General features: G+C 36.7%; 1 protein-coding gene across 8 annotated transcripts in view; it reads right to left on the bottom strand.

Annotated features, from left to right (window-relative positions):
• The window catches only part of EPB41L2 (erythrocyte membrane protein band 4.1 like 2), a 114,024-nt gene that overhangs the window by 57,717 nt on the left and 42,837 nt on the right, over window positions 1-13,470 (bottom strand). For all 8 annotated transcript variants that reach the window (XM_063124680.1, XM_063124687.1, XM_063124683.1 and 5 more), the window contains exon 4: window positions 2,470-2,574. In XM_063124680.1, the coding sequence (XP_062980750.1) occupies window positions 2,470-2,574 (105 nt within the window). The remainder of the gene's footprint in view (window positions 1-2,469; window positions 2,575-13,470) is intronic.

Here is a 13,470-nt window from a genome sequence, read left to right as displayed (position 1 = left end):
AAATATAAGAAGGGAGTTTAAAAATATAAGAAGGGAGTTTAAGTTACAATCTACCACCCAGCTTCTCTACATGGAAAGGCCAATTAGCTCTCCTTCCCATAGCATCCTGGTGTTGCATTAGGGAGCAGTTGTAATTCTCCACTGAGAAGAGAGAGAGCATGGCATTCAGTTTCTACGCCCTGCAGCTGCAGTCTAGCACAACAGCTGGCTCATAAATGGGCGGCTGTGATGAGTGTACAAGAATGAGAAAACACACATCATTCAGCATTTAGCACTTACTGGGCTTTGGTCAGAGCTTTGTGGCATTTTAATCTGAGGAGGCAATGGACGCAGCAGGAAAAAATGAATCAGGCTGTGTGGGTGCCAAGATGAGAAAACACAATTCCATCTTAAGCTTTTTAAAGAATGGGAGGGGATAAAGGAGGTAATACTAACAAAACTTAGTCCATAAAATCTGTGAAGTTATAAGGTACTGTTTTTTAACAGGCAGTAAGATATGTTCTTCAGCATAAGGCTCAAAAAGCAAGACAAACATTGGCATCAGGAAGAAGAAATGTGACAAGATTCAAGGGTTTGTTTCCTAAAACCCAAGTGTATTCAGAAGATCTGAAATTGACACACAATACACATTTAGTGAGCCACATAAACTTTAAAGTTGATACTTTTTGAAACCTATGGTAAAAGGTAGCTTGCTATAGAATGTATGTATCCACAGGTGTCACTACAGAACGGTGCCATTTGATATAAGAATCACTGCCACTGATGCAAATCACTAAGTTTTCAATGTTGACAGATGTCATTTAAAAAAAAAAGTTAAGAAAATAACAGCTGTTTAAAGCAGTGGTGGGTGGGTGTCTCTTAGTTGTAATTTAATTGCAAAGAACAATTGGATCTGAGAGGCACCTAAATACACTGGCCATGACGCAGTCTCCTATGTATGTGCAGGCATTGGCTATATGCACACAGATAGGCTTATTGCATCTATTTCAGCAAACTCCTTTCCCAAAACTTCAAAGTTAGCTTTGTGGTACTCTTAACAGCTATATTGACTCAACTGAGACATAATGACAAAACTTGGTTAAGAAAGCTCAGCAATGGTTTAGTGTGACGTCTGAATTCATTTTTAATTGAAGCTCTTACCTTAAAACCTAACTGCTGTCAAACTACTGCATAGAGTATGCATATATGCACATGTGTTTACACACACACACACAGCCTTAACATTTGGTCGTTACAGTACCTGCCCCCAATAATAAAATTCTTGCCCTGCTTCTACACATCTATTCAAGGTTTTGGGACTAGCCTAGAACCCAATCTCTGCACAGGACAACCTCACACTGCAAACTAAGGACTAAGAATGAGCAACACATGCTAATTAGCTAAGTTGTTCCTAACTGTGAAGATGTAATTTCAACAGCTGCTATTAAAATGTGATTAAAAAGGCCAATGAAAACTAGAGTGCAAACTGCTTTTCAGTCAGCATTTTCCCCTTCAGCTGTTCACTCCTGTGCATGAGCCAAGACACAGGCAAATGGAAAGAAGCAGCTGAGATGCATACAGGGAGGCTTTACCAAAGTTTCTGTTCCTTTCTGTAACAGAAGGTTAAAGAGTACTTTGCCTGAATTTTGGCAAACAGGGTGCAACAGCCGCACTGAATAAGACGTCACCATGGATGAAGGTCTCCGTGGAGCTTCTTGGTCCATTTTGAGAATTTGAGGTGCAGCAGGGTCACACCATAGCTTGAAATTATATGCCAATTCTGAGAGGGCAGGGTGCAGGGGTAGTTAACAAGCCATCCACAACCGTAAATCAGGCCATGGGTTCTGAACGGCTTGTTAACCACCCCAACAACCTACCCTTGCCAGGTTCTTATTCAAAGACAAACTACAGCACACCCCCACCACAGTTTGAATATTCAAGATGGCAGCTGCCACAACAACAAGCCCTGCAGGGAAATTCAGCCACGTGGCTTCTTGTCACATGGAAACCAGGTCAATCATCCAAGCCATGGTTTGGCAGAACAGCAAAGAGCAGCAGCAACCCACAGGTGCAAATGCTCTCCCATCCTCTTCTCCCTTCCTTTAAATGCAAGCTGGAAGGGTTATGGTTTGTTGCAAACTAGAAGCTTCTAATCTTCTCCCTACACTTGTGGAGATAAAGGCAAAAGAGTAGGAAGAACCACACAATCCTAAGGCTCACCACTGGATCAGCTTTATGTTGCTAGATAGTGAAGCCAATGTCACTGGCCCTTGCTCTGTTCAAAATATGACACCGATTAAAACTGCATTACTAACTAGCATAGTCAATCTTTATAGTCACAAAACTTCTTTTTTTGTACAGGAGTTTGGGGCTCTGAAGTCAAACAGAAAATGAATATAAGATTTAATACAAGAAACAAGCGCAATTCCATTTGATTACAAAGGTTACCAACCATTCTTTTAAAGATATCAACACAAAAAGTAGATTTACCTTCTGGTCTGAGTGGTCTTGAAACAGCAAACCAAAATAGTCCTTTTCCAGTAAATTAAGATGTCCACACACCTTGTCAAATAGCACCTGGCCTTTAGCCTTTTTCTAGAATATTTAAAAAACAAAACCAGATAGATTACTAAAAAAAACTTATTTCAAGAAATATGATAAAATATTTTTAGAAAGTTCTGTGAATTAAACATGACAATACAAAGAAAATTTGCTAAATGTTTCTTATTTTCCATTTGCTACCACTTTGTCATCTGGATGCCTCAAAATGTAAAACTAGGACATAGGAAAGCACTGATAAGGAATTGTGATTTTGTTTTGTTTTGATGTTTTCAGATAATACAAATGTGCTCCTAAACAGGATAAATGAAAAACTAGAGACAATTCCTTCAAATGTGCAGTAGTGTTGTATATTTAGTATTTGCTTCACAGATAGTTTGTTATTTGGATAAGATTAAGAACTGGTGAATATTACAACTTTAGGAAGCAATGTGATCTAATATAATGCAATCCAATACCGTGGTCTGGCTGAAGCACCAGTGTATTATTTTATGAATGGGAAGAAAAGTAAAAGAAAGACTACTTGGCAACTGTCAGACCATATAATTGATATTTATTTGATAAACAGCTACATTTATGGCATAGAATACTGTCTTTTGAGCAGTATTCTATGCCATAATGAACCCTTCAAAACAAAAGTAGAAAAACTGTTACACTCATCTTGGCAATAAGTAATTAAGCATAATTTATTTGATTTCTATCCCACATTTCCACCTCCCCACCAAAAATGGTGCTAACTATAATAAGAAACAAAAATTAAAATAAATCTAGTTATAATAAAAACAAATATATTAAAAGTACAATTAAAAACACTACAATAAAACAATAAAAGATATAACGGGGCTGTTTGTATTTAATGATAACCCATTGATTTAAAAATCGATGGGTTGTCGGGCTCAAGGAGATGTGTACTTGTTAAGCCAGTCCTATGTACAAAACTAAATTTAAAAATTGTGCAAAATATTTAAGACTATATGAGATATCCATGAAAAAGCTGTATTGTATTAGATATGTTGCTGACTTTTACGTTTCATAGCTTAAAAATATGAATCTCGGCAACTCATAACACTTCCTTCAAATACAAAGTGAACACTACAGATCCAAATGTTCTTCAGCTTGTAATTTAAGAATACTGTTTATTAAATTAAAAGCACTTTTTGACAACCTTTCCACAAAACATAATTTTAAAGTGGTATATGTTTTTAGCTCAAGTCATGAACACCAATTAGCACTTACACACAACAGTAAAACATCTGGAGGACACGATGTTGTCTGCCTCTACTTAAGTGTGACATGTAGAAGGTGAAATAAGCACAAGCGGGTCTCAAGCTTGCACACTCACTTCCTACTGTGTAGCCAGGAGGATTTTGGCAGCATACACATTTGTTTTCACTTAATCTGTGAAAAAGATACCATGTGAATACATTATCATGGTTTACAAAAAAACAACAACCACTAGATAGTTGAGCGAACCAGCTTTGTAAACCAACCTTTGAAGTTGGCCTATTTAAAAGTAAATGCTACCAAAATCCTCCTCTTGGCCTTTTAGGAAGCAAGAAGGATATCATGTGAGTACGAGGCTCACTTGGACGTATTCCATCTCATGCAAGTTACACCAAACCATGGCTTAGCATGATGCATGAACCAGGTCTATATGTACTCCAAATGCTCAACATTGATGCTTTAAAAAATTAGTTAATTTTAAGATTGTGGCCAAACCTAAGGGCCTCTAATTACAGCACTGAGCCACCACCCCAAGTGAAGAACCATGATATTTATGATCATCTTGTTTCCAAACACAAAAACCTAATGCAGGTGCTTTCTTGCAAAACCAGTAATGGACTAACACAAGTCTTCCCACCCCCAAATGTCCCCCGTGCACCTGTCTGCTCTTAGAGATCTTTGCACATTTTACTCAACTGAACATTAAATGAAGGCATACTGACCAAACAATTCAATATTTATCTTTGAAATAAATAAAATAAAATAGAAGAACCTGATGGAGTGGGAAACCAAATCTGCATAGAAGTGTATTTTTCACATATTGTGATTTATTTTAAATTCCTTTATTCTATACCACTGTGGAAAGATTCAAACAGGGAGATGGCACTGGCTTGTGTAAGAAACAATTCTTGTACAGAAATAGTAAGCGTAAAAAGGCACAAATAAAAGAATGAGAAGTGATGAATAGAGGCATTGAAACAGACATCTCCCAGAGTGAGGAATACAATAAGGAGAAACAAGCACACCAACTGGATTGCAGACAGGAGGCCTTTGAAGGTAAGAGGAGGAAATCTGAACTGGCTCTAGTGGCTATTATTCTCAAGTCATACAAAATTTCTAGAAAATAATACTTCTATCTTAGATTTTGAAGTCTCTTATCTAATTGACAAATTACTCCAGTTCAAAGTGTTGCATTTAGGGTAGCCACAAGATTCATCAATCTCAGTAATACACACAGTTGAACTGCTACAGGGACAGCACTTATCTCCAGCTCTCATTCATCGCTGACACTGTCCTCTCAAGTTAGAAGCTTGAATACAATGAATTAGAAGTATACATAAACACAGCATTAACTTCGATCTAAGCTCCTATAAGTACTAATACAAAAGGCTACATTTTGTGAGGCAACTTCAGGACCATGAGACTTGGCCCCCAACTGCCATCTCTAATTTAAGGTTTTTCACCTTGTTTTTAATCTTGAACATTACTGTGAGGATTTGCATTTTATTCTTATCTATTCTTCTCCCACTGTCCTATGACCTAAATGTCCTTCCAGTTTTGGATGAGTTGGAAACCACTCATGTGACACTCCGAGACAAGAACCAAAAGGGTTTGATAATCTTGTTTCTGAGCATAAAGACAAAAGATTGTCTTCTAATGCAAAAAAAGAGAAGTGTATCCCATGACCTGGAACTACCAAGAGATGGAGTTCACAGCACTAACTTAAGTACCTAACTTATTCCTGTTGGACTTTGGTTAACATTCGTTGCCCTATTTCATTTCTGTGGGCCAGGTTGTATGGTACTTATTCTACAAGCACTGAGTGACCTGAAGGAATCCTAATTATTAGAACAGAGCAATATAGGTTTCTTCATTAACCTTCTACATATACATTTAATGTTTATTTATTATACAGGTAAGGGACAAAACTGAACTTTGCCTCCGAGGCATTGCCCTAAGAATAAAAGATCATTAACAGGACTACTTGAACACAGGCAGACACTTCATCAACATAATTGCTTTCAGTTGTGGATTCCATAGGCTGAGTTTGGGTTTAAACATAGAAGAACCTGGTTCTGTCTTTTAAAATATGTTTTGAATTATAAGTTTCAACAAAACAAAACAAACAAAAATCACAAGTGTAATATACTATAAAGGCTTCAGTTTTAAATACTACCACAATCTAAGGGGGGGAGGGGAAAAGAAGTAAGTTACACATAAACTTCAGTAAAGGCAGACCAAATATCCAAATATAAGTGCATTTGCAAACGGCACCTATATGTCACTCTTACAAATGTTGCTAGAATTGTTAAGTCTTGAATCCATTGCATTATAGACGGTAAGCTTTTATCTTTCCAGTATTGTAGTATCAGTCTTTTAGCGGACAAGAGGGCGGGAATATCCATTTTTGTTGACCATGTGTTACATTCCAAGAAGCAGTTAAATAATTTAAGAGAACATGTACATTACTAAATATTAACAAGCTTTCCAATACAAAGTTTATCCGTATAATAACTTCCTCCTAAAAGGAGGCAACTACTGGGCATTTCAAAGCATATGAATAAAAGAACTCTTAATTGTATGACACCTCTAACAATTAGCCAAGTTAGATAAAGCTTTATTAAAGAGATGCTGTGGCATCCAATAAACCCCCCAAAAAGGCTTTTGCTGGAAAAGATATAACTTAGCACAGTAGGTATAATCCTAGCAGGCTTAAGATTCAGAGTTATATAAGCGTCATTTAATAATGATGAAAGGGAGCTCAATTTAGAAATATTAAAGAGACAGTACAGATTTTGAGCTAAAAGGCTGAAGAATTGTATACCACTCAATTGGGAATCCATCAATACTGGGTGATTTCCCAGTACTGATATTTGTGATTGCACTCATAAATTCCTTCAAATGCAAAGGAAAAACAAAAAAAGCTGCTATTGTCAAGAATCTAAACGTGGAAGATTGATATAAGAAAAAAAGCTTCTATTATCTTGCTCTGACATCTCACTACCATTGCTTTAAAGATCAGAATGTGAGTTTATATTTATAGGAGAAATATATGCTTTATCACACTCATCTTTAATAGCTGGGATAACATTTCGGTGTTAAGACAGTACGCAAGAATCTTACTACGACGTTCACCATTTTCCCAATATAGCTGTCATAAACAAGTCAGAGCAAATTCCTCCTGTTGTGAAAGACTATTATTAAACTCATGCTTAGCATTCTGCAACTCTTGACAAAGTTGTACAGTAGGAGAAATGGCAAAGTGAGATTTCAACTTCTTATCTAAGGACATCTGTTGAGTTTTTAATTTAATTCGCCCCCCTTATAAAAGCTTTACTGGCCTTCCACTCAATGGCATACGAACCAACCATACTGTTACAAGGTAGCTTCTGTGAGCAGTACTGACTCCATTTTGAAACAACCCAAAACCCCACCTACAGACTGAGAGCATTCACAAAAGGCCTGGGTCAAGTAACCAGTTCCTGATAGAGGTCTTCAAATGCATTCCCCAGAGACAAAGGTAGGGGTAAAACTAAGCAGAATATGAATGCTGGATGGCAAGAGTCATATCTGGTCATACACATGCTAATGCAGCCCTGTTGCTGAACTCCAGGCTGCATCAAGTACAGCCATCATCCCAAATCACCCTCTTTTGTTCCCATAGCAAGTAGATCTTTATATAAGATCATACAAAACCCCTCAAGTTTGGGGGAAGAGGGAGGCTATCTCTCCCTCTCTTTTGAACCAGAAACAAAGAGCATACTACATATTCCAGAGTGCAAGCTGCCATGGGTGAGTGCTTTGCCTCGCTGTATTCTTTTCCTCTTCACCTAAGACCAAGAGCTGCAACGCTCCCCTGTTCTGCTCTACAGGAAAGGGCTGCAGCCCAAGGAAAGGTATATTGCCTTTAAAGATTCCCTCTACTCTTTCCCCTGCTGTCTCTGTGTGTATGCTCTTAAGTCTCAAAAAGTCTATTTTTCAGTCTTGAAACTGCTTCTAAGCTTCTACTTGCTCGGCTATTTCCCCAAAACTAGCTTGTGCCTTTGTATTTGTTTCAACCTCAATAAATGTGCCATTGTGGCATTATCCCCTTCAGTACTGTAAGTTTCTTGAGTAAGAATCGCCTTACTTAGCCACAGACACTCTATTGCCAATGTCAAAAGATTCCTTATAAGCGGGTGTAAGTCTCATTAGAACGTGTGCAAGTTTGTACACAGGTCTAATGAGAGCACATCACCTAACAATACCCTCATTTGTTTTAAAATACTCTGTCAGTTCAGCTAGCATCTGGATTAGATGGGTTAACATCTAATAACCTTCTGATCCAAAACACTGAAACGATGGGCAGGTTCATATCACAGGGTTGTTGTGAATATAAAGAAGTTGGAAACTGTATGGTATTAGACATAAAACGCTATTTGCCATATGGTGTTAAGGATATTCACTCAAAAGATCTGACTCATCCATGCAGTTTTGTTCTGTACCATTCTATATCTTAAATTGTATTTAGATTGAATTTTTGTCTACAGAAAGATTTTGTACTAATCGGCTTATATTAAAGTTCATTCTTTTCCTTGTTTCCTTTAGTTTTGTAAAATTTCATTTGAGCTCACCGGAAACCTTTTTTAAAAAAACCTACAATGAGTTTTCTAGTTCTTCCCTCATTTGTGTGTTCCTAGAGGTCTTACATCCATGAAAGGAGGACAATAATTACAAGAATCATTAGAAGAGCATGTTTAGTTTAATAAAGAATATGGAAACAACCAGGGCAATAATACCCTCAATACCTTTCGACAAACAATTAAAATAAAACAGCTTCACACTTTCAATGTTTTGAAGGTAACAGGTAAGACTGATGGGAGCAATCTAGTGGCAATATCTGTTTTGTTATTTCCAGAGTCAAGACATGCAATCTGTGAGCATATTGATTTTAACATGTTTTGTGGCAACAAAAATTATACAGGAGGCAAGCAACTAACATTTTAGTAGTTTTGTTCTTTCTTCTGCAACCAGACTGGCAGCTTCCTATAACTTTACTGTCAGTAATTTAAAGCATTCGGATGTTCAACTTACGGCACTGGGGGGCAGCAGACAGAGACAAAACATGGACATTCAGAACAGTTTACTTTTAGCATATAAGAAGACAGGGTACCATTTCTAAATTTTGAAAATTCTTTTGAAAAATTGGAATACTCTCAACAATTGTTGCAACTAAAGAGAAGCAGTATGCCTTGTACTTTTAAAAAAGTCCTACGTCTCTGTCTGTTATTGTCACAATTCAAGATCAGCAGCGTGCTGCCTTACACTTTCAAGCAAGTTCTACATCCCTATTCTGCTATTTATGGCATTTAGCAAAGCAGCCATAACGTGACATTTTTGAAACCTGGCAGCTGAAAGGCATTTTTGCAGTTGCTTATCCTGCAGATTTCAGTAGACGCCACTGCAATTCCAAAGAAACCCCATCAACTGCCTATGTGTAGGCTCTTGCGACACTAAAGTTATTGTGCCTAGCAGCCAGAGATAGAAAGCTCACAACTGAACAAGCCTGCTATGCTCTGTGAGCTATGTACTACACAGTAGTTGTGAGCTACACTGTACAAATACAAAGGACAAGAGGGAAAAAAGGTATGCAATGTAACTACCACACACAATAAATGCATTGTTTATTTTTTCCAAAAGGAATCAAAGCACATTCATACAGGACTGAACTGCTCAATTTATATTCCAGCATTTACAGTTTTAATTAGATCTTTCAGTGTTATACTTCATCAGCTGAAACACAAGGAATAATGTATTTAACACATACTCACAAAAACAGCAGAAAATCAGCAAAATTAATTCCAGCAATTATATTCAGGTGCAACAATACAAAAAAACCCCATTCGTTCTTGATTTGTGATAAATATGATTGAGAGATTTCACTGAGTACTTTTCCCTGCAGAGGTAAATGATAACTTCCCATTTAAATTGGAATTTAAACAAATTCCAACTATAGCCTATTTAAAAATAAAATCTGAATTAAATACAATTGTCTATACTTACAATCTCTTAAATAAATTATGTTCATCTATCAAACAGATTTAAGTTGAAGGATGGGTTTTATGTAAAAACAGACGGAAAATATCTGTATTTTGAGGTTAGGCATTTTAAATTTTTCTTTTGTTATTGGGAGTTTTGACTGGACTCAAGGATTACACATTCTCACAGGAGCAATATTTCATATGAGGTCATTCTTTAACCATAAGGTATTCAACCATGGAGCCCATACTGGAAAATCTTGTACCTCTACTTTATGTCCTTCAACTACCTGAGCTGTGCTACATCAGCATTCTCAAATAATTAATAGTTAAGACTCTACTAATCAAACAACTTTACACCTCACCGAGAAATCAGTTTCTTGTTTCTAAGCAATAATTCTCTAGTGCACACAGGCATCATGACCATTGTGCAATGTTGAATAAAGGCTCTATTTACTTACCAACTGATATAATTTGTTATAGCCACCCAATATCATGCACACCTGCTTAGGAAAGTTTGATAAATTTAAATCATAATTTATAATCAAATACTTAAATAAGAGCAATCCTGCTGGATCAGCCCATCTAATGAGCATCCTGGACTAGACATGCAGGGGAGCGATTTTAGCAGAGAAATTGCAGGATCGAAAAAGGATTTACCAGCCTTTCCAGTATGTGCCAGTCTTCTACTCAGACTGAAATTCTGCAATTGCAATTTGTACAAATGATAGATGGGAAAATCTTCCAGCAATTGAGTGTCAAGTGTAGCTTGGCCCTTTGTTATGAGGTCAGACAGGGAAGCAAAACTATTATAATCAGTTTTGCTTTAAAATATAAGCATTAGATGCTTGATTTTCTAATCAAATATTAATATAAAAATCCAAATTGCTTAAATGGTTTCAAACTAAGGATTAATCGTGTTATGAATAGAACTTAGACACTGTTTTTAACAAATATAAATACAATACATAAACACTGTGATCATGTCCTAGCATTTTGTTAAAACTGATTAAGATTAGGTAAACATTGTTCATCGTCCAAAACACACTTTCCTACATTTTAAGGTCAGGAATGTATAGTAAACAATAGGTCATATGGTTTGAATGCTGAATGTTTAATTCTCCTAGATTAGGAACTGCACTCATCTACTTCATCTAAGCAAACTGTATGAAATCATTAAAACACTTATGTCAACTTCAATACACTTCAGCTGTTCAGACGTGCATAAAATATAGCCATGCAGTCATCTTTTAAATGCCTTTTGTCATAAAAGTTTAATTAGAACAGTGCTGTGTGTAGAAAGGCTCCACTGTAATTCCCATTTGCTTTAGACACAGAGCTTGTGTCTAAATCAGCTCTTTAGATCATATGGCATTTTTTAGTCTGGCTAAGTATTCACACAATTGATTCAAGCCCTGAAAATGATTTACAATAATGCTTCCCTCTCTCTCTCTCTCTCTTTTTTTTTTTACACCAGAACTGTATCATTTCAAACATATACTTAAACATCTTAATTCAATTAGGAGAATTTGTAGTTTTTCAAGGTGTAGTTCAGGGTGTAGCTCAGGACAGTATTCTATTCATTTATAGAGATTATTCCTTGTATTGAACGTAAATGCAAATGGCTCTAAGAATATTTGACAGTAAAATGTATTAACTTCCTTAACATTATCATTTGCTTGTCTTCTACCAGATTCTAACTAGTACTGTTCAGAGGCAGGAATACCTACTGCTTAACGCCTAAGTGGTGGGAAGATTTGAGTAAATCTATGCTAGTCTTTTAGCATTGGTCAAGCGTTGTCATATGTTGTTGATCAAACAGACAGGCAACTGGTGTAAGTACAAATATAATGACAAATGCGTGTCTATGGGGGCTTTGACCAAAATACAATAAACAGAAGACTAACTTGCTTTACACCGTTTTCTCATTCTTGATTTGCGCAAATGATTTGAATAAATACATTTACAGTATTTCTCAGGAAGAAGTGAATACAGAAAAGACTGCAATACAGTCACTAAGGCTGCATGTTTACCTCAAATGAGGCTTCAGTCCAAAGTGACTATCCCTGCCTTGGGGAGATCTGGACTGCCTCAAAATTGGAAGCACTCGAAGATGAAGCAGGCTGGCTACAACACTTCAGAACTACCTCTGAAGCCTGATACCAACCCAGATGGTCCAGTCAGTAAAGGAGTCAAAGACCTGGCAGCCTACAAGGAGTGAATACACATGCCCCAAGAAGTTGAAGGATTGCCTGAGCGCAAAGGTGTGACAGCTTGCTGCTCCATTATGAAGCTGCTTGATGGAGCAGTGTGGACCAGAACACTGAAAGGCGACCCTTGACACTTCTTGGGAGTGCCTCGCCCACAGAAGAGCATGAAGCTATAAGGCTCTGTTCCTTCTGGCTTGTCTGGTGAAGGTGAGACAATGTTGATAGCGCTTGACCAGGTGACTCTCTCCCAATTTCCCTAGGCAGTGATTTGCTGCTGAAGAACCCTTGTGTAGAAAGAACAGTCTACCAACAGAAAAAGTCCGAAAGCAGTAATAAAAATGTAAACAGTGTAGAACTGCTGAGAAAGTAGAAAGAAATAATAAAAGAAAGAAATATGAAACAACCGAACTGATTTGTTGTGACTTTTTTCTCTAGCTACCGCCATGGTGGTCAAAAGTGAATTGAACAGGAAGGTGGGAGTTTAACCAGAGGCTCCAGCCAAAAACTTAGCTATGGACATTTCCTAAATGTACCTCTGTACAGCTGCAGAAACTACACAGAGACTGCAAAGAATGTATATTACAAGATGGGTAGTCTGAACAAAACAAAATGTGAATCATTTCTTCCCTTTTAGCTATGGGATTATATTAAGACAAAGATCTGAGTTGGTAAATTTATGTTCAGTGACCATAAATTGCCACTCCTAAACCACAGTACCTTTTCCTGAGTTCTTATTTTCAAATGTTTTAAAGTGGCTTATGGAAAAGCAACATGCCTATATTAATAGATCTAGGAAATACACTCTACATGATAGCTTGAAACATGTCACCATTTGAAGTACAACTTCCTGCATGTAAAAACAACACATGTACAAAAGTTTTTTAAATGACCTATTTCATTTGAAGTTTACTTAGAAGCAACATCCTTAAAAAAACAACTTAGACCTATATCTGAGGGACATACATCAAGTGAGACTAAAACACAAACCTTTAAAATGCTGTTACAACAATTAGATGCATGACTATTATGTTCAAAAATGTATCATCGATGGCAAGTGAAAATGCTTCTCTTGATAGTTCTATTTGGTTATTGTTGTTTTTTTACTGTAATTTTAAACTTCAATATTGTATTCTATAGCCTTGAATTTTATGGTTGTAATTGTTGTGATACACCCAGAGGGCTTCAGCTATTGGGTGGTATAGAAATATGGTAAATTAATAAATGAATAAATAAATGTATGACCATTTGGGAAAGCCAAGGAAAGGATTTAGGAAGCCAACTTACAGAAGCACATCAGTATTTTAACTAAAGTATTTAGTGAATTCCAAAATAAGATCATGTGCATAATACAAGCAAGCTACATTAACACAGTCAAAACTGTCTAATTAATAAAATTATTGGAGTTAACTAGTTTCCACCACTGCTATTTCTCCAGTTAATTTTCATGAGAAAGGAATGGCATTTTTTTCCAAGCAAAGTCT

This window comes from Elgaria multicarinata, chromosome 4 (assembly GCF_023053635.1).
Source record: "Elgaria multicarinata webbii isolate HBS135686 ecotype San Diego chromosome 4, rElgMul1.1.pri, whole genome shotgun sequence".
NCBI lineage: Eukaryota > Metazoa > Chordata > Lepidosauria > Squamata > Anguidae > Elgaria > Elgaria multicarinata.
Note: the sequence above shows the minus strand (reverse complement) of the source record. Positions and strands in the feature narration are given on the sequence as shown.